At 31.6% G+C, this 25,688-nt stretch overlaps 1 protein-coding gene across 2 annotated transcripts in view; it reads right to left on the reverse strand.

The window, feature by feature from the left end:
• LOC129951927 (titin) overlaps positions 1-24,766 on the reverse strand; it is a 38,979-nt gene extending 14,213 nt beyond the window's left edge. For both annotated transcript variants that reach the window (XM_056064292.1, XM_056064291.1), the window contains exons 1-3: positions 22,856-24,766; positions 16,532-16,807; positions 1,870-1,952 (exon numbers count right to left, since the gene is read on the reverse strand). In XM_056064292.1, coding sequence (XP_055920267.1) covers positions 1,870-1,952; positions 16,532-16,807; positions 22,856-24,379 — 1,883 coding nt within the window. In that variant the 5' untranslated portion in view covers positions 24,380-24,766. The remainder of the gene's footprint in view (positions 1-1,869; positions 1,953-16,531; positions 16,808-22,855) is intronic.
• Between the last annotated feature and the right edge of the window lie 922 nt (positions 24,767-25,688).

A 25,688-nucleotide genomic window follows, 5' to 3' on the forward strand; every position in this document is an offset into this window, starting at 1 on the left:
AACTTTTGAGGTTGGAAAACAGGCACATTATGTATATAAGGATTTTTGAGACTATATAATCCTGGTTTTCTAAATCTAAAAATAAACAGTCCGCTGAGAACTAGGGCCTAGTGACTTACAACTCTCAACCATTAATGTGTGCGAGTACTGTTTTCAGGGATGGAAGCGACCTACAGTTCACAAAGCACTTTTCATGACAAGAATTACTTTTGGAGGATTTGTCAATTCCTCGCAAGAGGCAGTACTCGTGAAAAAAAAACTTTAGATGATACAGGGGGGTTTGAACTCAAGACCTTTGGCTTGACAGGTCAATACCCTTTTTTTATTCGTTTTATTCATTAATTCTTAAAACCATAGATGTCAATTGCCTCCATCGGTAAATGTCTTAGTACAACGTTGGATATACCATCGACATCTGGTGACTTTTTATTTTTTATTGAGTTGAGATGAGCTGAAGCTCAACCATCGTCACTAACAAGGGACTTGCTCCCGTTTGCTTTGCGATTATGGCGTTTTCCAAGGAATCGTCATTCTCAGATCGCCATTGTGTCATATCATTTCGAAGGTAAAAGTGATTAAGTAGGGCTCTGTTTTCCAGGTAGTGGTTGGGGAGAATGCTAACATTCAACTTGTACACTTGCTCTAAAGCAGCTCCCACCGCCTCCACTTTTTCTTTCGGATTTCAGACACGGAAGGTCATTATCGTCCTTTTTCCTGTATATCTTGTTGATTTTAGGGAACATACCGTTGTCACTGGAATTAACTGACTGGATCTTGCGGTCCCAGTACTTGTTAATTGATAACCTGTAGTTCTCAACAGATTGACATTTTTTATTGCCTACTTCAGTGTCCTAACTTCCAAGTTGTGTGGGTCTGTAAGTCGGGTGTACAAGTTTTTGAGTATTGTCGGTAAGCGTCGCGTTTTTGTAAGTATTGTCCATTCCATCGTTCGTTTTATTGTTTCTATTGTTTGGTGGGGCAATGTCACTCGAACGAAGTTCTCTCGCTAAGGCGTTGGTGAAACGAGGCCAGCGCATCTAACTGTAATTGTAAGAGTGCGTTGCAAATTATTACTTCAATACAACGTCTCGGGCAGCGCGCCCACTATGGTCTCAATTGCGCCAGCACAGGCAACAAAGACCTTTCTAATTTTTCTGACTTTACAGCCCTGTTAGTTGACCTTGAATGCTCAACAACAAGCCTACAATGTCAAGAGTCCAATACACTAACCATCATGCAACGGGTATCTACGATTTTCTGAATCTATAATCCCTTTTTTCAATATTTGGATGAAATATTTATAGTATTTCATAATATTTTCGATTAATCTTCATATGTTAAGCTATTTGTGCTAAAATGGTTTTCATCAGAAAAAGGCAAAACGGTTTGAAAGTAAACAATGTTATTATATCAAGCACGAAAATATATCTCCAAAACATATTTTTCGAAAACTGAAAGCAAATTCTCAAATAAGGACTAAGAACTACGAACTAAGAAGAATTTCCAGAAACTATAAAAGATGCTAAAATGATTTAATCTGTATCTAGAAGACAAAGTTTCGTGCTTTGCAAAATCATATGTGATAAGCTGTGTTTTATTTAGCGTTAAAAACCCTATTTTTGGTCGTCCTTAGCATTTATAAATTCGCTAATGTTAGAAATATGATGTGATAGAAAAATTGTAAGGCCAGATTTTTAACTTTGCTTCCAAAATTATAAGTTGTAGATACTATTTTAATTTTATTATTTTATTATTATTTTTTAATTTAATTATTTGTGAATTTGATTCCCATGTCACGGCTAAATTTGGGCTGGTTTATTCTTTAAATATTTGATTTCTAACAGTACAATGTAAAGTATACGAACTTACCCACAGGTGCAAATTTCACAAATGCACTTGTCATTCTGCTGATGATATGTTGATTTATTCTTCTTAGTGTTAGCGACTCCAGTCTGAAAAATTACAATTTAAAAAAAAATGTATTAATTTTGTATAAAAGTCATTTATAACAACAAATGTTCTCATTAGTTTGTCGTAAGAATTGAAATCAATTACAAAAATCGTCTAACAACTTTTTTTTCAAGAACTGAAAAAAATTATAATATTTTCAATCTCAAATATTTAAAAAATGATAAATGACTATTACAAGAATTATATACTGCTAAGAATGACATTTTTGAGATCTGGTAGGTTTTCAAAGAGTCCACAATATTCGGGCAATGAGGCATTATCAATGTGGTGACTGTGACGTTACAACGATACAAACTATATATACGGTACCGACAAATTTGGTTACGAAGCATTGCATTAACCATGATCAATTATATAACAGTTCTTGTTGAAAAATTCAAAAATATTTAAAAAAAAAAAATGAATTAACATTTGATCCTTTCAACGGTAGAGTGTACAAAAAGGGTGCTCCTTTTTTAAAAATAAAATTTAATAGTTCTTTTATTTTATTTAATCAGTTTTACTGAAAATTGAATTATAAAAAGTGCTGTACTGAAACACAACTAAAAAACAAAACAAACTTGCAAGGATCTTCTCAATCTAAAGGAAATTAATAATATCCTTGTAAACAAGACGAGGGAATTCACTAACAGCAGAAAACAAAGATGCACGGTACTCTTAGAACTTGACTCTGCCAACACGGTACAAGAGATTCTGCACGGCTCGAGTATTCTAAAAGGAACTGGAATAAGTGTTCCAGTCACTTCTATATCGCAAGAAAAGGCAGTCTTTATTCGAAACAAAAAACAAATTACTCGGGGATGAAATGCAAACAAACAACAACACATTTGTTTACTAATTCGATCGCGGATTAGGAATCAAAACATCAACAGAGATGACATTTATCCAACAACAATTTGGTTCGAATGCACTTGAACTTTTTGACTGCAGCATAAGAGAATATCAAATTGAGTGCTCTTACCCTGAGAAGCCTCCACCGGTGTATATTAATAATGAATAAGAGAACAGTGCAGTCTACCAAACAACAAGTACTAGTATTTATTTATTTATTTATTTAATCCGTTAATTATCTAACGTTAATATAAACTTATAGCTATTTACATAATTTTTAATATAAAATTTTAATTAATATAGAAATAAATAAATACTATAACAAATTAAAAAATCTTTCTTTAAATTGTTTACTTTTAACATTGTCATTAACAGATGAAATTAAATTATAAACTTTATTGAAGACTGAAATCAATTGATTTAAAGGGCTATTCATACCATAGTTAGTTCTGCTAAAGATCGGACATAAAGGTATCTGTCTTCTTATGCTAGTTTGGCTATAGCTAAAATTTAGACGATTCAGAGCTGTTGCGGATATAATAGAACCATTAATTAATTTTAAAATAAAACAAAATTGGAGAAAATTGGAATTGCTGATACACTAGCATTATCTAACATTGACGAAGCAGTTTCAAATTTTTATAGGATCCTAAATTGTTGTTTTGAAAAAAATGTACCGATAAAGAAATCAAGAAATACAAACTTTAGCCATCCTTGGTACACTAAAGAATTGCGTTTACTGCGTAACAAAAGAAATAAGGCATGGAAAACGTATCTCAAAACTCTGTCTCCAGTCAACTTCTCTTTTTATGTTGAACTCTTTAACCAATTTAAATCTCTTTCTAATTATTTATATGCTTGTTATGTTACTGATATGGGCACCTCTTTGAAAGAGAATCCTAAAAAATTTTGGAATTTTGTAAACTCAAAGAAAAAATCAGATGGCTTTCCAGTTATCTTTAATTACAAGAACCTTTCGTTAGATAAAACTTTTGATATCTGTAACGCTTTCGCGACGAATTTCCGTGAGTCATTTGTTAATAGCCCTCAAGAAGTTGATGAAGTATATTTTCATAATAATCACACTTTTTCGCAAACTAGCTGTAGCCACATACCTGTGCTACAGAGTACGGTCCTTGATCTGTTATCTACGTTGAATGATGACTGCTCAGCCGGTCCTGATGGTATTCCCCCGATAGTACTTAAAAAGTGTAGTAATGTTTTAGTTGAACCCCTTACGTTTTTATTCAAACTTTCCCTAAAAACAGGCAAATTTCCCAGTATATGGAAGAAGTCATTTCTTACACCAATTTTCAAGAAAGGTAACAAGTCGGATATAAGCAACTACAGGCCCATTGCAAAGCTTTCTTGCATTCCTAAAGTATTTGAACAAGTTGTTTGTGAAAGCGTAGCATATTTTAGTAAAAATATCATTTGCGAACAGCAACATGGTTTTGTGAAAAAAAGATCAACCGTTACTAATCTCCTCACATTCTCAAACATATGTTCAAACGCTTTAGAACAAGGTTATGAAGTTGACTGTGTATACACTGACTTTTCTAAAGCTTTTGACCAACTAAGCCACAAAATTATTTTATTTAAACTTAAGGCTCTTGGTTTTCCACCATTTTTCTTAGCTTGGATTAAGTCATACCTTGAAAACAGATTCTACGAGGTAAAATTTAGAAATTGTCATTCTGAACCTTTTGTTGCTCAATCTGGTGTTCCCCAGGGAAGCCATCTTGGCCCTTTTCTGTTCATCCTGTCTATTAACGATGTATCGTCATGTCTACGCTCAAGTGAACTTCTTATTTTTGCTGACGACATGAAGATTTTCAAAATAATAAAGTCAAACCATGATCGTATTCTTTTACAAGCCGACATTGATAGTTTCACATTTTGGTGTGGGAAAAATAGCCTTTTACTCAACCCTTTAAAATGCCAGACTATAACTTTCACTAAAAAACTAATCAGTAACGTATTTGACTACTGTATATCACAGCAAAAACTCTGTCGTGTCTCGACATTTAAAGATTTAGGTGTACATTTCTGTTCCAACTTAGAGTTTACACATCACATTAATGTCATTGTTAATAAGGCAAGTTCTATGCTTGGTTTTATAAAACGCTGGGCAAAGGAGTTCAATGATCCCTATGTTACCCTTTCTTTGTATAATTGCCATGTTCGTCCTCATCTTGAATATGCTTCGCAGGTATGGACTCCCTATTACGAAATTCATAGAAAACGTATTGAATCAATTCAACATAATTTCATTCGCTTTGCTCTAAAAGGTCTTCCTTGGGAAGATCCCTATGATCTGCCTCCCTATGAACATCGTATTCTACTTCTTCAAATGCAATCTCTCCATCAAAGGCGTGTTAATAATGACTTAGTATTTTTTCATCAACTCATTAATGGTGAAATTGATGCACCTTATTTGCTATCTTGTGTAAATTTGAATTACCGGGGCGGAACTCATCATCTGCGCACGTTTGATTTTATACATATTGACTTCCATAGAACTAACTATGGCAAGAATGAAGCCTTAAGTCGAATGAGCATTTTATATAACTTAAACTGTTCATCGATAGATTTAAATTTAAATAAGGTGGGATTAAAATCATTGTTTAGAACCAGTGCTCCACTATCGTAATTTTTTGTTCTGTAATAGTTAAATGCTAATTTTGTTTTGTATTTTGTGCGTGTGTTAGGCTATATTTGTATTATTTTTTACTAACAACTAACACATGCACTTATGATGAGCCTCTGATCGTAGTTTGACGCTTGCTATAAGCTTACTACTTTCTGAAATTCTGAAGTGTAAAAAAAAAAAAAAAAATATTGTCTATGTTGTGAAAGTGTAGGGAGCTTTATTAGCAAAAGTCTCTGAGAATAAGGAGGTGGTGTAAATATTTGGGAAAACGGAAGAAAACGAAGACAAAAACGCATAAATCTTTTTTGGATACTTTCAAGTCTGTCAATATGGACTGAATAGTATGGTGCCCATATAACACAGCCGTATTCAAGTATTGGCCTTACAAATGATACATAAAGAAGTTTTAAGACGTATGGGTCACGAAAGTCACGAGAAAAACGTTTAATAAAACCTAGAATTTTGTTAGCTTTTTTAACTATAAAGTTATAATGGTCACAGAACGTTAATTTATTGTCAAGAATAACACCTAAATCAGAGAAAACGGAAAGCTTACAAAGGGAGGAAGAATCTAATAAATAGTTATAATCTATAATTGTTTTTTTGCATGTAAAACACATAGTTTTACATTTGTCAATATTCAATAAAAGTCGGTTTGTATAGTAGTAGTAGATTTATTAATTTAAGTATTTTGAGCTACAATATAGCTGGAAGTAAAAACAGTTTTTAAGTTTTCCAGATCGATGGTACCACAACCCACAAAACCCATTTTATTGTCCCATTATATTTAAACTAAATAAACTTAAATAATTTCAAATCCAAACATTTTATGGGCTTTTTCAAAATTCAGTCATCGAAGAATTGAAAATTTAAACGGATTTGTTCTCAACTAGAAACTCTAAAGATGAAACATTAAATAGAAACGGGAGAATGTTAATTGAATTACTTGAAAGTTTCGGTTTTTGAGTCTTAAATGGTGTATCGAGAAGTGATACTTGTGGTAAACTGACCTTTGTGGGTGGGCAGGGAAGTTCAGTTATCGATCTGTGTGCAGTGAATGGTGATTGGCTTCAGGCTGTTAATGATTTTGAAGTATTATTAGCAACTTTTACGTCTCATTTACCAATTCTGGTGAATGGAAACTTCTTGCATGCAACACATAGCCCAAGCTTTGAAAAAATTCCAAGGCTTAAATGGATACGTCAGGAGGGAGAGAGAATCCGACAAATATTAAACCTTCACGTTGGGTCGCTGCCACCCCCAAGCCTCTCTGCAATTGATCAATTAGATGTTATTTGTTCTCGAAATTGTTAGATCATCCCCAGAAATAAATGGTTTGATTCCTTATAAGCTTATAAAGGTGTAAGGATTCAAAGAATTGTTGGTATAATGTATGGGAGTTGGGTGGAAACAATCGTACGTTCTCATGTGTATTATACAAGCTGAAGTTCTGGCATCCCATTTCCGATCCTTGTTGACATGTCAAGATGACTTGCACTCATTTCATTACGCTTGCCCAGACACAGTCAATAATTTGCTTTATTCTCTAATATACCTTGATTAACTCTTTTTAATATGAAAAACAATTATTTTCACGGGTACTGCCTCTTGCGAGGAATTGACAAATCCTTCAAGAGTAATTCTTGCCATGAAAAAGTGCTTTCTCAAATTAGCCGTTCGGATTCGGCCTTAAATTGTAGGTCCCTTCCATTCCTGAATACAGTACTCGCACACAGGAATGGTTGAAAGTTGTAAGTCACTAGGCCCTGGTTCACATCGGACTGTTGCGCCACCCAATTCAATTCAATATGAAAAACAATAAGTCCCCAGAAATTGATGGCATTCCCGTTGAATTTCTAAAAAACTCATCTTTAGAATACAAGCAATATCTTCTTTCTTTTTACAACAACTTGTACGATTCTGCTTGCATTCCCACAAGCTTTAATAAAGCTGTCATATTTTCAATATTTCGGAAAGGTGATGCTAGCTTACCTGAGAATTACAGTGGTATTTCAATATTAAAATCCATTAGAAAAGTATTTACTAGAATCCTATACAAAAGACTAATCAATTGGGTAGAATCAAACAATCGCTTAGGTATGTTTAAAGCTGGTTTTCGTGAGGGCTTTTCAACGGTTGATCAAATTTTTGCTTTATCGAGTATTGCCAACAAATTTATCAAAAAGAAGAAAAAGATGTATGCTTGCTTTATTGATTTAATAGCTGCATTTGATACCGTCAATCGACAGGCTCTCATTTACAAAATGGCCTCACTTAGTATATCTAGAAAATTTCTAAATATCTACGAAAAATTTGTATCTAAAACTTATGCTACAGTTTGGGATGGGGCTGGTTTCAAACGACTGCAGGTGTCCTCTACATTGATGATATTTCAGATAATTTACCCGGTGGAGTTTGATTTTCTGATATTCGTATAAAAGTTCTTCTTTACGCGGATGACTTGGTTATGCTAGCAGATAACTCATCTTCTCTCCAGCTACAAATCAATAGGGTCCAAAAGTACTGCAACATCTGGGACCTTAAAATAAACTCAGAGAAAACAGAGATAATGGTATTTGAGGCACGGAGTTGTAGAAGGTTGAGAGAAGGAAGTTGGTTCCTTAACAACCAACCTATTGAAATAGTACAGGAATTCAAATATCTACGAGTATTGATGTCTGCTAACGGTAGCTTCAATAAACATGTTCAGCGTAAGAGTAAAGAAGCTAAAGTAGCTCTCAACATAATCTTGCCAACTTTCTTCTCAAACAAAAACATAGACTTAGGATCTAAATACCGAGTTTTCCAAGCAACCATTAACACTTGCTTGTCTTACGGTATTCAAGTTTTTGGTCACACCTATTTTGAAGAATTTTAGATGATACAGCGCCTCTTTTTCAAAAGATTATTTCGGTGACCTGGTTTGACTGCAACCTATGCAATTCATGTTGAGTCTGGAATTGCGCTGATTTATGTATATTAAAAATTTGAAATTGTATGCAGATTTTCAAACAAGAGTAATGTGTTAACCAAGTTCGAATCAACACACATCTATCATGAAGTTTCTTTTGCGAACACAAGCATCGCCATTTAAGGAATGGACTCAACTTGCCCGATTGTATAATGTTTCTCTTAAACCGAATGAGTTTAACACAGATAACTTATCTGTTCGAATGTTATCTTAAAAGATGAAGAAAATATATATCTTCACCATCTTCTACAAGAGAAATATATAGAAATCTAAGACACTCTTTAAATACTAATGAGAAAATTATTTCCATAATAAACTTTCTGCGAGAGATATACATAGGTACAATTTTCAGAGCAAGGGTTGAAACAAGAAATCTAATGAAATCCTACCAACTATTTATTTTATTATTTTATTAAAGCAAATGTTATTTTCTGGCAGACGGCAATCTTGCCATGTTCATTTATTATTTTGATTTTTAAATTGTTAAAAAAAAATGTTTTTAATGAAATAAAGGAATAATAAAAATAATAAATAATAATAATAAAACAAAATAAATAAAAATAAAATAAATGCATATACATTTATAAACGATATCTTAATTTTTAATAAATATGATGAAAATGAAAATAAAAATAAATAAATAAATATGCGTTTCGCCCGATGTAATGGTTGGGCTCATCAGAAGATGTCCATTACACCTTGTCTTGACGCATATTTTCTCGAATAAATCGAGGCTCCATATAATTCCATGCTACATAGAGCTACTGTGCATTATATAGTTGCTACAAGTCTTCAAAGAAGATAAATTGTAGCTATTTTGTTTGCCTTGCTATGGACTTTTGAAGACAAGGTGTAAAGGTCATCTTCTGATTTTAAATCATATTTATTAAAAATAATCGGTGTGAACAATCAAATTTTTCATCTTCAAAAGATATATTAATATTTGTATAAAATGCACGTACGCATTATTGAGAACAAAAATAAGTAAAACAACAAACCATATTTTTTTTATTTTCAGAAGATGAATTAACATTCTGACAACTATGTATGGAAGAGGCCAAAGGTAACTATGTAATATAATATGTACGTAGTCGTGCCATAAGTGCAATAAATTGATTTTAAGTAACTTTTTTTTTCCAGTATGGCAAAACCGAACACCCAATAGAAAAAATATCAGTGAACTCGCCATAATGCATACTTCTGAATCTTGACTAAATAATGTTATCTTCTATGCTTACGCATAAAGTTACGAATTGTTTACCATATCAACATTTGACATTTTACAATGTTAACAATTAAATATGCTACGAAATATTTTTTGATATTATTGCTAATTTCCATCTCTGACAACATTACTCGCACACAGGAATGGTTGAGAGTTTTAAGTCACTAGGCCCTGGTTCTTCATAGACTGTTGCGCCACCTAATTTATTTATTGTTGCTATTTTTTTTTTTTTTCTAAAAAGTTGATGAAGGTTAGCTGAAGCAGAAATTTCTTTAATGAACATACCTTAAATATTATTGGCTTTTTCAAAAATATTTTTCTACACTATGTTCTGCACTTATAAAATGTAATCTATGGAAGTATTAAGTTTTTTTCATTATAAGCACCACTTACTAAACATACCCTTCAAACAATAGTAAGTAAACTTGAACTTTGGAAACTAAACATTTTTAAGGAATGAATGAAAATTCTATTTTGCGTAAAACTGTGGGAATTCACTAAAAAAAAACTTATGTACGTCAACAATAAACATTCATGTTGATTACATGATCTATTGAATGAGTTGTGCATGAATTCAGAACGATTTAAAGACGTTTTCATTTTGTGATATATGTCAAAATGTTCCTTTTATTTGCTCTGCATTTATTCAACAGGTTTGCTATAATCGTTCTGATTATTTTTTTAAAACAAAGGAATTTGATGCACAGTTTTTTTTATAGCAAAAACATGTATGCTTCCATCAATCAAGAATGTTATGGATAAGGTATTTTTCGATTATAACTCTTTTTTTTAATTTAATATTTATTAATCAAAATGGAATTGAAAAATAGCTACAAGCTGAAATCATTAAAAACAAACTATAAATATACTTGGATTAGTTAAATTTACACCATACAAAATTTATTAGAATTCAATAAAATGCGCTCGCACCCTTAACTTGATGGTCTTCGAACGCATCTTTGATACAATAATCCAAGGTTAATTATGAAATTTTTAAATTTAATGAATTTCGTAGTGATTACTGTAAATTAGTAAATTAATTATAATAAACTGATGTTGAACACGCTTTTTTCAAGACAAAAATGTACATTGTACAAAATGACTGCAAAATTAAACCTTAAAACTGCCTTTTTCACCGAAAAAAGTAAAAAGAAAAATCTGAAAGAACCCCATTTTGTTTTTGATTTGCAAAGTGCCGCTAGCCAAACGCATGTTTTTTTTTGTTGGTTTTCACATCTATTCTAATTGAAGTATTTTTGTTATCCAGATTCCTAAGCTTCAAGAGAAGATGGCTATCTCAAAAACAAGATGTGTTCGAGTTGTCAACATTTGAACGCTTATGAAAGCAATTCCAGAACGAATACATAAAAACCAATTCGGAAGAGAAAAATAATGTATGTATACAGAATTGGATTTATTCACCAGGTCCATTTCAATACCGATTAGAGAGCATCAACACTTAAAGAACTATCAACGCTTTCTCTACAGATCATATTTAAAAACCTCGACTCCAAAAAGTTATCGTGAGAAGTGTCAAAGGGCTTTTATTGTGACACGTGACAAATGAGCATGAAATAAATCGTTTTTTTTTCGAATGAAAAGATTTTTAACCTTAAAGGAGTTTAAAACAAAGAAAACTTCATTATCATATCAAACTAAAACTATCATTTTATTTTAAGGGTCAAAATAAACAATCACCACATCACATAACTGTAATGATTTTATAGTAAGTCTCACTCCAAAGTGTCACATATCGTAAGTTTTGGGAACAAATGTGAAAAACGATTGAGAAGTTATATAGAAGAGGTTAGAGGGTTTGGCAATTTTTTTTAACAAATACCCTTTTCAATGGATATAGATGAATTCTTCTACAAGATTCTGGTGAGATAAACTGAGCCAAGACAGCACAAAATTGCCTTAGGGTCAAAATAGTAGGTTTTAAAGAAGCTCAAGATTGGCTCTTGGGAGGTCCATATTTTAATCCTTAAGTTTATTTGTTGTGGTCAGAATTTGAGGGCGTGCCTCAAAGATTTCTAACAGGAATTTTTAAACTTCTTTGGCAGAGTTAACGAAAGCAGTTTCAAAAATATCAACAGAAACAGAGCGTGCAGCTATAGTTTGATGGCCACAACGTTTAAGGGCTTTCATTAAAGCTAAGGGCAGTCATTCTAATAAAACTATTTTCTTAATTGATATTATATTTTGACCAAATAAATGAAACAACATTGAATACGAATTCTTATCTTATGGTATTTTATACTTGTAACAGACTACGTATTCCTATGTTATTTCAAACACTTTTATAGAAATCTCTGATCAGGTAAGTTTTCACCACAACCGGTGACTAATAAAGTTTTGTAACTTAAAAGTTCCTACCATTAATTTAACTAACTTCCATTTTCCTTTATTAATTTAAATTTAAGAAATGATGTGCTTGACAATTTGTATGCATAACTTACGACGGAGACAAAAGGTCTTATGAAACTTTTTTTCGAAATACCAACAAAAAGTTTTAAACAAGTTTCCGGCTTAGTATCTTTCATTTCGAGGTTGATATCTTTTTTCCCCTAAATTTACTTGATTATAGTCAGAATTATGTACATATGTCAAAATCATGGTTTGGACAAAATTCTGTCCTGTTAATAGGACGAAAAGAAAATCGACAAAATAATTCTATCTAGTTTCAAACTAACAAGATAAAAGTTTACAAGCTTGCGTTCATGTTTTTGTTATCATTAATGTACAAATACTTTGGGACTTTAATGTTTTATTTATCTACCCTCGAAATGAAAGTACACTTTTTTTGAAAGTAGTTGAAAGTTGTATTCAAAAAAGCCGTCTTAAAGGAAAATGACTGAACAAAATATGTCAGCAATTGGTTTGATTTGTGTATAAAATGTATTCTATAAAAAAGCTTAAAGATCTAAAGTATTATTTGTGTTTTATGGGGACGAATGTAGAAAGATGTCTGTCTGTCAAGAACTAGAAGAGATATCGACTTAAAATAAATTTTGTTTTACAGATAATAAGGCAGAAAGGGCTCTCAAGAAAATTGAAAATTCGTTTACTATAGCAGTTTAAAAAAAAGGTGAAAATGTTGGTTAACCCTTAATATATCACAAACCAATACCGCTAGAGACTTGAGTTAAATTTTGTATTGTATATTGTAACGTGATATATAGTAGTATATAATATATTTTTAAAACAAATTCTAATTATCGATTTTTTTTATAAATCAAAAAAAAAACTGAACAAAATATTATTTAGGTACCTCGAAAAATGTAAGAGCAAAAAACGATTTTATTTCCAAAACAATTTTGTGCAACGAAGAATAATGTTCTCAACATGTGGTAAAATCTTAAGAAAATTCGAATAGATAGTTTTTTTTTTATAAAAAATATAAACCAAAGAAAATTAATTAAAGTTGGTAAACATTGATTTTCGACTCGACTCAAATACCCTTTCAAAAATTAAAAATATTGGATTCAATCTTATTTTCTCTCACAGAAAATATTTTTTTCGACATTCAATTAATTTCTTATAAAAATCAAACAGTCCGTTTTCTCGAAAGTGCAGAACTTTCGCATACTTGAACTTATTTAGAGATAAATTGTTTTATTCACATAGCATTTTAAGTTTTAGTATGGATGATCCTTTAATTATCAAACACCTATTGTCAAATTAACATTTGAATCTTGGTAAAGTACATTCTTGTACGTGAGCAATCTCTCCAAATTTTAGAAAATGTCTACCTCAGTTCGGAGTCGGAGAACTCCAATTTTCGGACAGGCAATAACGAGTTTATAGCGTAAATTTAAGTCTACTTATTCGTTGTGTGATATTACCGTGTCAGTGAGACAACGGGTTGGTCGAAGTTTCTAAAATGTCGCATTCGTTAACAAGAATTATGCATCACACAAATCATATTACAGCGTAAGGATCTTGGTTTACAACAAAGAACAATCTGACTCAAGAGTTGAAGCTGTTGGACCATTTGCAACAACGGGACGTTCGTTCTCCGATTGGCCTCTGGAGAAGATGTACAAAGATAATGAGTTTCATTGCAAAATCACCTTCAGTAACGAAGCTCTCTTTTGGCGCAATGGGTTCGTCAATAAGCAAAATATTCGTTACTGGTCGGACGAAAATCCGCGTTTAATTCAAATCATTACTTCACCATTTACCATTTATCAAATTGAATTAAATTAATTTGAGAGATATCAAGAACCGAACATCAATTTTTACTAAATTTGCGTACTATTTTTTATAGACTTTATTTTTTTATGAAAAAAACGGTCAGTTGGATTTTAATAAAGAACTACTGAATATCGAAAACAATATTTTCTATGAAATACAAATATACAATATTTTTAATGTTTGAAAAACTTTTTGGTACATTTTTACCATGTTTTGGTACTGTTATTTTAGGTTTTTATTTTTTGTAAGAAAAACTGTCAGTTAGATTTTCCTCAAAATTTTATTGAATGTTGAAAACAAAATTTTTTAAAAGATTAAAGTAATTCAAAGCCAATATCCCAAAGTTTTGAAAAGATATTTAAGTCGAAAATCAGTTTTTAAACAGTTTTATTAATTTTTTTGTTTAGGTTTCAATTTTTTGTAAAACAAACTGTAAATTCGATTTTTCTCAAAATGTTTTCGGATGTTGAAAACAATATTTCTTATAACTTAAAATTAGTTGGAAGCCATAATATCAAATTTTTGAAAAGAAATTTGAGTTGAAAATCAATTTTTAACAACTTTTGTTAATTTTTTTTTAAGTTTTTATTTTTTGTTGAAAATATTTTTGTTGAATGTTGAAAACAATATTTCTTATAAGATATAAAAAGTTTGAACCCATAATCTCAAGTTTTTGAAAAGATATTTCAGTGGAAATTCAATTTTTACCAACTTTTGCTAAATTTTCTTTAAGTTTTTATTTTTTGTACAAAAACTGTCAAATCGATTGTTCTCAAATTTTTTCAGAATATTGAAAACAATATTTCTTATAAGTTAAAATTAGTTCGAAGCCATAATCTCAAAGTTTTGAAAAGATATTTGAGTCGAAAATCAATTTTTAACAACTTTTGTTAAATTCTTTTTAAGTTTTTATTTTTTGTAAAAGAAACTGTCAATTCAATTTTTCTCTAAATTTTAGCGAATGTTGAAAACAATATTATTTATAAGATATAAAAAGTTTGAAGCCATAACCTCAAGTTTTTGAAAAGATTTGAAGTCGATATTTCTTCTGGTTTTTGGGGAATGGACGACCAAAAAAACGTCGCGAACGTACGGACGTACGAACACACTCACGCACAGACATCTTTCTAAAAATCTTTTATTTCGACTCTAGGGAGAAATGTCAAAATTTTCAATTCGACAAATCGGACCCATTACAATAACTCCTATGGGAAGTTAAAAAGTGGTCAAGGCCTTATTGAAAAAAGTCTTCACTATCCGCTTTATATTAAAGTAGAATTGAAATTTAGTACTATTCACAATAAATTAAAGCGTTTTTCGATAGGGTGATGACTTTTCCGCTAATTGGAAACTTTTAAGCAACCCTACCTCACCCTTTGTTCATATAAATATTTCATAAATAGTTATGTACATAATATCCGACAAAAGTCTAGACGTCTCGCTTTATAAAATCAGACAATTTGTATCGTTTTTTTTAAATTTAATTTTGTTAAGTTCTTTCAGTGAGAATGAATAAAACAATTGTCTGCCAATACGTGCATTACATTACTTAAGGTTGGGCAAGACTTTCATTGCATATTCAAGTTTCAGGAAATAGCAGTGAAGGCACATTAGATATTTACCTACATGTGCTTTCAAAGTCATAGTTTAAAACACATTGATTTGATACTGAAAATCAAATAAATATTGAATTCCTTCATTAACTATTTATGCTAATTAGCACTTATTCCCACTTGATAGTGCATTAAATACCATAAAACAGTTGTTGTTGTATACGGCTCGATACTTTAAAGCTTTATTATGTACTTAAAGTATTTTTTTGGTGTTACAAATTGTTACAACTTGTTTTTATTTAATTTTCAATGCTTTTTTCCTCAAAGGGGTTACTCTTTAGTCTAAATAAATAAATAAATTAGATGGCGCAACAGTCCGTTGAAAACTAGGGCCTAGTGACTTACAACTTTCAACCATTCCTGTGTGTGAGTAATGTTGTCACGGATGAAGGGGAACTTCAATTTTAAGACGAATCTAAACGGCTTATTTGAGATTCTATTGGTATGGCGTTTATAAGGTTTAAACTTTAAACGAGTTTTGATATGATACCAAACTTTGTAATGGGTGTTGTTTTTTAGACGTGCCATTTTCAATCTGGAAATAGTTTTTTTTTAGAAATTGGTCTTTCTGACAGCTGTCACTTGACTTATGCTTAGTTTGGTTTTTCATTGAATAATGAAAAGTCTTACTCCATGTTTACAACGTTTGCAAATTGTGAAAGTACCATACATCCAAAGAAACAAAGATTTTATTGAAGGAAACTTTTGGGACAAGGGCCTGTGGTATGGAATCCGAAACCGTGTGATTTAGCAATGGTGGACTAATTTTTGTAGTGTCAGCCTGCTATAAAAAGTAGTCGAAAATTAGCCGTGGCGGCCAATTGCCCACAATTATTTTTAAAACATAAAGGCATATCAATTAAATAAACCTAAATTCTTGGCCATAGCTTTAAATTATATAAGTATTATTTTTTCCTTAAAGCCATTTAAAAAACACAACCCCTCCATTCATGTAAAAATCAAGGCGTTTTTTTTTTAATGAAACAGTAACAGCAAGCTAAAACACTCTTGAGCTTTTTAAATATTAAATATTTTGTTTATGTTTGTCAATATACATAATTAAAACTTACGTTTCGTGAATCGAGATTTATTGAAGTATTTCTAGTGTCACGGGCAACATGATCAACTTCATCGTATACATTTTTCGAAATGTGTTTGTGTTCTGAGTATTTGTTAGATATGTCAGTAACATTTTTAATATTTTCGAGATATTGAGTATCTTTCTCGATATTAGTAAATTCGTCAATAAACACAATTTTCTTCGGTGGATCCACAATTTTTTCAATAACGTCCGTATGAGTTCGTTCATCGACAACACGCCAATCGTTGATGCTGGCATCAAATATCTGAAAAAAAAATTTAATAGTTATTTTAATAGCTATAACGATATAATTAAATGCATTGATTTTTTATTAGATTTTACGAATATATGTATGTATGCATGCATGTTTTTAAGATACCCTATTTTACACTTTGTTCAATGAGGAAATATACGTGGCTTAGAAATGTTTGAGGAGTGCATATTTCTAATGAGAATTCTATAAGTTGTGTTAAATATACCAATTTTAAATAAATAAATAAATTCGACATTTCATGACAATTACTCTTTGAGGATTTATCAAGATCCGTTTTAAAAAACTTTAGATGGCACATGCAGGGATTTTGGGTTCTGAGTTTTATGAGCAGAAATGTTTGTTTATAAATAAGGCAACTGAAATACAATTTGAAATGGGTATTGATTCGTGTTTATAACACCCAAAAATCCGTTTATTTTACCTAGACACCAAGTTAGCCCAAATGACATGTAGATTTAATGCATAATAGTTTCAAGTGAAAGTTTTTTAAATGCAACTGTCTCTATTTGGGGCTTATATAAGACTTAAAATCCTGAAAAGTGCACATTAATAAATTATACACGTGATGAGTTATTCAAAGTTAAATACATAAGTCTGTATAACTTTCCAACTTTTAATAAAGAGTGATATCTTAAAAATTTAAACTTCTATGGGGGCACTCTTCTGGAGAAACAGAAAAATATTATTTTTTATTGAAAGAAGCCAAGTAAGGAAAACAAAAAATGAGAGAAAATTTAATAAAAAACAAATTTTCGATTTTCGACCAAACAAAATTGTATGAAGACTTCTGTTATTTTTAGTCTTGAAACAAACAGACAAAAACGCAAATTTACTCAAAATCTTAATTTTCAAGTTTGAATATGGTTTCCGTTGTAAGGGCGTGGACAGACAGACATGCGGACATAATCAGAGGCTCCACTTTTTTCTACATCCTACCACCGTAGTGCCATGTTTTATTTAAATCACGAGATCAAAATTTTTAACGAATGCAATTTTCGCCATAAGTTTCTAATGTTACAAGTTTAAAGTTGTACCGAAGAGAGGAAAATAAATATACCTATTTTGTTTAAGAACACGAAATATGATTTTAAGATAATTTATATTTCAATGAGACCGCATTTGGCATGGTGCGACTTTCCTAAAGTCCTTTTTAAACGATTTTCATTGCAGCACTTATTACTTTAAATGCGTTTTTAAATGTTTATCTCAAAGGTTGAAAAGTGCTGATTGAGAACTAATTGAACGGACGACTATATCAATGAATCACGACTATAGTTAATGAAAGAAGTCATTTCTAATACCTATTTTCAAGAAAGGTAACAGGGTGGATATAACAAACTACAGGCCCATTGCAAGTTCTTTGTGAATGTGTAGCAATTTTTAGTAAAAATCTCATTTGCGAACAGCAACTTGGTCCTGTGAGAAAAAGATCAACCTTTAAAAATCTCCTCATATTCTCAAACGAATGTTCAAACGCTTTAGAACAAGGTTATGAAGTTCACTGTGTATACACTGACTTTTCTATAGCTTTTGACCAACTTAGCCATAGAATTATTTTACTTAAACGTAAGGCTCTCGGTTTTCCACCATTTTTCTTAGCTTCGATCAGATCCTTCAAAGCAGATCCTATGAGGTAAAATTTTTAAATTGTCATTCTGAATCTTTTGTTGCTCAATTTGGTGTTTCCCAGGGAAGCCATGTTGTCCCTTTTTTATTCATCCTGTCTATTAACGACGTATCGTCATGTCGACGCCAAAGCAAAGTTCTTATTTTTGCTGATGATATAAAATTTTTTAAGATAGTAAAGTCCACCCAAATTGTATCCTTTATCAAGCCTACATTGATAGTTTCACATTGTGGTGTGACAAAAATAGCCTTACCCTCAACCCTTTAAAATGCCAGGGGATAACTTTTACTAAAAAACGAATAGGTAGTATATTTGATTATTGTATTTCACATCAAAAACTCTGTCCCGTCTCCACATTTCAAGATTTAGGTGTTCATTTCTGTTCCAACTTAGAATTTACACATCACATTAATGGTTTTATAAAACGCTGAGCAAAGGAGTTCATTCATCCCTATGTTACTCTTTCTTTGTACAATTGTCATGTTCGTTCTCATCTTGAATATGCTTCGCAGGTATGGACTCCCTATTACAAAATTCATGAAAAACGTATTAAATCAATTTAACATAATTTTATTCGCTTTGCCCTAATGGGTCTTTCTTGGGATGATCCTTATGATTTGCCTCCCTATGAACATCGTATTCTGCTTCTTCAAATGCAATCTCTCCTTCAAAAGCGTGTTAATAATCATTTAATATTTCTTCATCAACTCATTAATGGTGAAATTGATGCACCTTATTTGCTATCTTGTGTACATTTGAATTACCGAGACGGAACTCATCATTAGCGTACATTTGACTTTATACATATTGACTTATATAGAACTTACTATGGGAAGAATAAAGCTTTAAGTCGAATGAGCATTTTATATAACTTAAACTGTTTATCGATTCATTTAAATTTAAATAAGGTTGGATTAAAATCATTGTTTAGAACCAGTGCTTTTTTTTGTACCTACTGTAATAATTCATGTAAAATGTTAATAAACATTGTGATTTGTATTTTGTGCTTGTGTTAGGTTATAATTGTATTATTTTCTTAATAACAACTAACAAATGTAATTTTGATGAGCCTCTGATCGTAGTTTGAAGCTTGCTTTAAGCTAACTACTTTCTGAAAATTCTGAAGTGTAAAAAAAAAGATACCAGTACGTAATGATAATTGTATTTCAGATATGATGTTACTATCTGAAAAATACTTTTGTGACCTTTCATTTGAAAACAAAACAATTCTAGTATACCTATTTTATAAACCGAAAGTAATTACATAATTACCCCAAATAACACAACGACCTAGATAAAACAAAACCATTATTTTCCATATAACTTAATAAAATCAACCAATGGTCTTCTACCTCTGGTTCAAATCTTTCTTTGGAAAAATGCAAATTATTTCATGTTTGCAGAAAACGCAACTGCACTAAATTAGAATTAGTCATTAACAACAAAAACATAGAAGAACTAAAGAATCAAAAACAAATATAGCTGGAAACCACATTGTACTTATTGAAAGAAAGCACTAGTAGCAAGGCTTAATGTAATTAAATATCTATCGTCTTATAAAAGTAATGTTTATGTTAACTCGCTTTGCCATATTTCTATAAAATGTTAATTCTATTAAAATTGATTATGCTTTGCCAATCTACGGTTCATGCTCAAGAGCTACTAAGAACATCGTGGCAACAACTTACCACCAAGTAGCTCGGAAAAGCCTTGGTGCTTTCCCCATCACACCTATTAAAAACATACTTGCTGAGGCTGGACTATAGAAGAGAGATATTTTGAAAATATTGCTAAGCTTAATGTGAAATTAATTTTTCAAACTGGGTCAGTGATAGATGGTGATTTTGCCAAAGCAATTTCTCACAAACGTCATTGAAGGGTCCCATCTACAATACATCATATATCCTGGAACAACTCAACCACCATGGTCACTTCCCAAGGAAAGAACTACCTAAAACCAAAACTTGCAATAACATCTATAAAGCCCGTTTCCTAGAGATATTTAATGATGTCTAATAAAGGCTATAATTTTACATAGTACATAGACTTAGACGTATCAAAAACAGACTCGAAAACTGCTTTTGCAGTCGTAGCTCAAGATGGTTCAACTGCCACTCAAGGCATTTTACCAAGCATATCATCAATTTACAAAACCGAAGCGCTAGCTATCTTAAAAAGCTTCCAAGATATGCAGTCTGCTCCGACAGCTTGTCAGTGCTAAAAGCCATTGGGAACCCATGAAACAATACAGACACAATTGCCAATTGCCGGGATATCATAATCAAAGCAAAAACAAAACATTTAACTTATATGGACCCCAGGTCACACAGGAATTAACGCAGGCACTTATAATACCTATTTCCCCCTTGATCTAAAAACTACATTGTTAAAATGTATCACAAACTATCTTTGTTTGACTTTGAACATTACAAACACCACTGCAGCTCTATCAACCCGAATAAGATTCAACCAAAATATCCAATTGACATACCAAAATCCTATCTGAAAAAATTCATCCTCCTTTGCCTTGGTCATACAGTTTATACTCACGAGCATCTACTCAAAAAGAAGCACCCACCCACCTGCCCCAACTAGAATAACATAGTAACTGCAACCCTTCCTATGTCGTCATGCTTGCTATCTGGCTATGCTCAACTTCACACCCATCACCAACTGCAACACAATAGACCTACTCAAAAAATCCGCAACATAATAATATTATTAAAATTAATGAAATACTAAATATTCTGAACTCTCATTTATATTACCATATTTTTCTTTCATCCTTAGAGCCGAAAGCCTTTGCTGCTATTTGCTCTTTCCACATATTAATAACAATTTTAATTATTTTAAATTAATATTTAAAAAAAAATAAACAAATAACACAAAATCTACCCAACTGATATATTATATATTAAATAATAATGTATAATAATAATAAGCTTTTCTTTGACATGCATATTATATATGTAGAGTGCACATATGTGTGAACGATCTGTACCCTTAAATGGGTCATCTCCTTTGCAGAACGATCCAATTATTTCTGAATTATTTTATGTTTTTGAGTCATTAATTTGGAATTTTTAAAAATGCCAACAGAGTTTTCAGATCTTTTAGTGTAAATGTATTTCAAATATTTGTGGAAAAGCAAATCAACCGATAACTTTGAACACATGAAAGATTTAATAAAAACCAATTTTGCATGAGCCATCCAAAGCTGAATAACTGAATTCCTGGACTGTTGTCTCATCCGACATAGTCATTAAACTATGTCTTTATGGAACAAACTTTTTAATATACCTTCTATATGCACGTAACTACCTACCTACCAAGATTTATGAGGTTTACAAAATCTTAAATTCATATTGAATGATTTATTGTTAACCATATAAGTAGCTTTTTGATTTTCTTCCTATCAATGTACATATTTAAAAATATAATCAATAGGCCTTCAGTGAAAATGATTTGTTTTTTATTTAGAAATATAAATACAGTGGGTCTAGGTACCTAATTGTTATTTGCGAATTGTGAGGCAATAACATACATTGTTAGACGCCAAATGTATTTGAATGTTCGCCTAATTATAAGTTTCTTAAAACAGTTGTTTTGAGTGGTATATACAGATATTTACATTATGTGATTTTGTTTTGTATTAATCATCCGAAGTTGCGGTATTTGGATAATATGACACATTATTCTATTCATTCTATTTCTAAAGAAAAAAAGCTTAAAAACGACTATAATGTATAACTACGAGTACTATAACACTTAAACAAAATTGTCTACTAAAACTAATACAAAATAATTAACGAATACCTTCCTATACACTTTTCAATACATTTATCAAAGAGAAGTAAATATTTCTGAAAATATAACAACACAATTTTCAATGTTTTTTGAAAAAAATTATAAAATATGTGCGTAGGAAAATTCTATTACATCTTATTTGAATTTTACGCAATGATAAATAACTGAAAAGCTAAAACCATAGCTTTGTAATTGTATCTGCATCTGTAACCCTAACACAGATACATTAGTTACGGGTGCAGGGACATCAAATAGCATTTAGCACCTTTAAGTAGATAACATATTACAAGTGTCAAACTTTCTCATAACAATTCTCAGCTAGCTTCAAAGTAGTGTCAAACTTTCACAAAACAATAAATTCTCATTGAAAAGCGACCTAACCTAAGTAAATTATAAGTACATATGTTATTAATCTTTAATCATCGAATCAGCTGGAATGCGGCTAAACTTTTCGACATTGATTTTCTTGTTGATAAAAGTATAAATACAAAAACATAATTTAATAAAGTGTCTATAGGTGTAATATACAACAAATAATAATAATTTTAATGTTTAGGTGTGTAAAGAAGAGAAGAGAAAAAATATAGAGAGAAATTAAAGCTTACCTTTGTGACTTCTGTTGTAGTGGTTATGTTGGCGACATCGGTGTTATCTTTTTCTATCTCTCGAGCAATATCAGTGGGGACGAAAGCTTTTGGGTCTACATATGATTTTTCGTCGACGATTTTCCACTTGCCAAGCTTCGTGTCGTAAACTTTTGTGGTGTACGTTGTCGTTGTGCTATTGGTGACATCATCGACTATTTCAGGGTAGCCTACATCATGTGCACCGTCAACTACCTTCTGTTCGACTACTTTCCATTTGTTGTTCCTGCGGTCGAATATTTTCTTCTTGTAAGTAACTTTATAGGATCCATCTGAGTCCTGGCTGACGTAACGTAGCAGCGATGGTTGATTCTTCACGATGGTCTTTTCATTAAAGTCAGTCCAGGTTTTAGTTTTGTGGTCGAAAACTTGTTCCTTTGCAATCGATTCTGATGATTCGATTCTTGAAGTTAGTTGATTATTATTATTAGACTTGCGCTGTTGCTGTTGCTGTAAAATATTTTTTTCATTCGAAATCAAAGTCGATGATGCAGAGGACCTGTTGGAAATGGAGGTGCTGCTGGAAGAGGAGGCAAGTATATTTGCTGATGATGTCGATTGTTGAACAGTAGATGATGATGATGATGAATGAGCTTTTGAGTTAGTGTAGGTTGCATCGGTAGTAGCAAGCTGATCGAATGTACTCGTATTAGATTCGCTGTGCGAGTGTGAAGATTGTTGTTCGGTACTCATGAAATTCATAGATTTTGAACTTTCCTCTTTTATGTTTGAAAGGACACTGCCCGATGTATCAGTCGTTGAAGTGGCACCTTCGCTTAGTAAAACTTTCTCACTCATGATTGTATTGGAGCTCTTCGACGACGATTTGTGTTGTTCTGATTTTGTTGAAAAAGTGGAAAACTCCTTGCCAGTTATGGATTGTTCGTTATTCTTGCCCGAAATTATTGTCGTTGGCCCTGTGCTCTCTGATTTAAAACTCGATTCATGAGACTTTTGAAATTTTGAATCGGATGAAGAAATAGTCTTCATTCCTTGGTTTTCTATTTCTACTAATTTAGAAGCTGATTGTGAAGTGTTTTCTTTTGATTCGGATGAAATTACTGTGAGTCCTTCTTTATTATTGCCAGTATTCGAAATGGACTTAAAACTTTGATTATCTGATGTCAAGGACATTCCCGTTCCTGAGGTTGATGGTAAATTAACACCATCTCCACTCAAAGCTTTGTCACTAGTTAAAATTTCTCCGGAAATCATTTGTGGTTCTGACAAACCAGTAGATACTGTCGAAATTTCAGTCGAAGTTGAAGTCGATGATTTTTGTTGTTGATGCATAAATTTTGTCGTTCGACTGCTGCTTTTGCTTTTAGTTATTGCTGATACGTTTTGATCGGAATGTTTATTTTTATCGATTGTGGATTTTAAGGTTGTTTCGTTAGCAGATTGTCCCGACATTTTCGAAATCTCAGTTGGTGCTTGCTCACCGCTATTACTACCGGTTTTTTTCTTAGTGCTTTTCGACACCATCTTTTTTTTCTAGTTAGTTAAAAATGTAATAATATATATATATTTGAATAAATATGTATATTTATCTTTCTGCGTATAGGTATTTTATAATATTAAAACTTAAAATTTAGTATAATTATTTTATTGCTTCACTTTAATAATAAAAAAATCACCATGTATGTATGTAAAACATGAACTTGTTTTATTCACTCGAGATTGAACTAAATTTCACAACGTCACATAAGAATCTACCATCACACGAACCGCAGACTCAACAATTAGTCTTAATTGGAGGAATGTATATGTATTTATGTATAGGTCTGTCAGTGTATAATAATTATAAATCGGGTTAAAAGGCAAAAATGCTTAAGCGAACTAAAAGATGACCGACACACAACTCGGTTGGAAACGTACTGAAATTCAGTCGCGCTGGAGAATCTGAATCAAGTGGCATATAACCATAGCTGGAAGAGACCTGCGTAGGCCAACAGCGCCTACCTGCCTTCCTACACAGCAAACCGAACGACGAAGCGACGATCTGTGCTTTTTCAGTTGTCTATCTATACCGATATTCGTTTGATCATTATATACAAAACAAAAAACAAAACAAAAACAAACAAAAAGCTTGAATAAATTTAACAAATAAATAAAATAAAGTCTATTTTTTTGAAAAAGTAACATCGACGGATGTATAGATACAACTTTTTTTGGACAAAAGCTTAGTTGTTTTCAATTTTGTGAATTTCAATGTATGTACATTTTTGCAAAAATGAACATCACAAAAAAGAAACTTAACCTGTCTGACACCTTTTCCTGAAGATCTTATGAATTGTTAACCTTTTTTCAAACCAAAAGAATAGAAGTTTGAAAGTTGCATGGGATGATATATCAAAATACAAAAAATTACCCAGACGACTTTTAGTTAAGGTGTCTAATGCTACTACCTACTAAAATCACTGTGTACTATTAAGTCTTGAGCTTTAGGGTATCTATCAACTAGAATAAGCAGGTATATTTTGTTGTAGTTAGGTTAACTATATAGGAACACTTTTTGAAGTAGTGGCGTAAAGAATACCATCAGATAGATCAAATTCTTTAAACAGACCGCAAGACTGTATGTTATGTAACTAGAGTAGGGATATAATGCTCAGATTTATAGTTAATCAAAATGAATACGACCTTGTATTATGCATTAACAAAGCAAAAACATTTTCATTCGAATTAGTTCGTCGAAAATAAAGCTTGGCCTGATGTGATTTCAGATTGAAGTATGATGTCAGTTTTGTATACAAATAAAAATACGTACAAAAAGTATCTCAATCTCAACTCT

This window comes from Eupeodes corollae, chromosome 3, assembly GCF_945859685.1.
Source record: "Eupeodes corollae chromosome 3, idEupCoro1.1, whole genome shotgun sequence".
NCBI classification, from domain to species: Eukaryota; Metazoa; Arthropoda; class Insecta; order Diptera; family Syrphidae; genus Eupeodes; species Eupeodes corollae.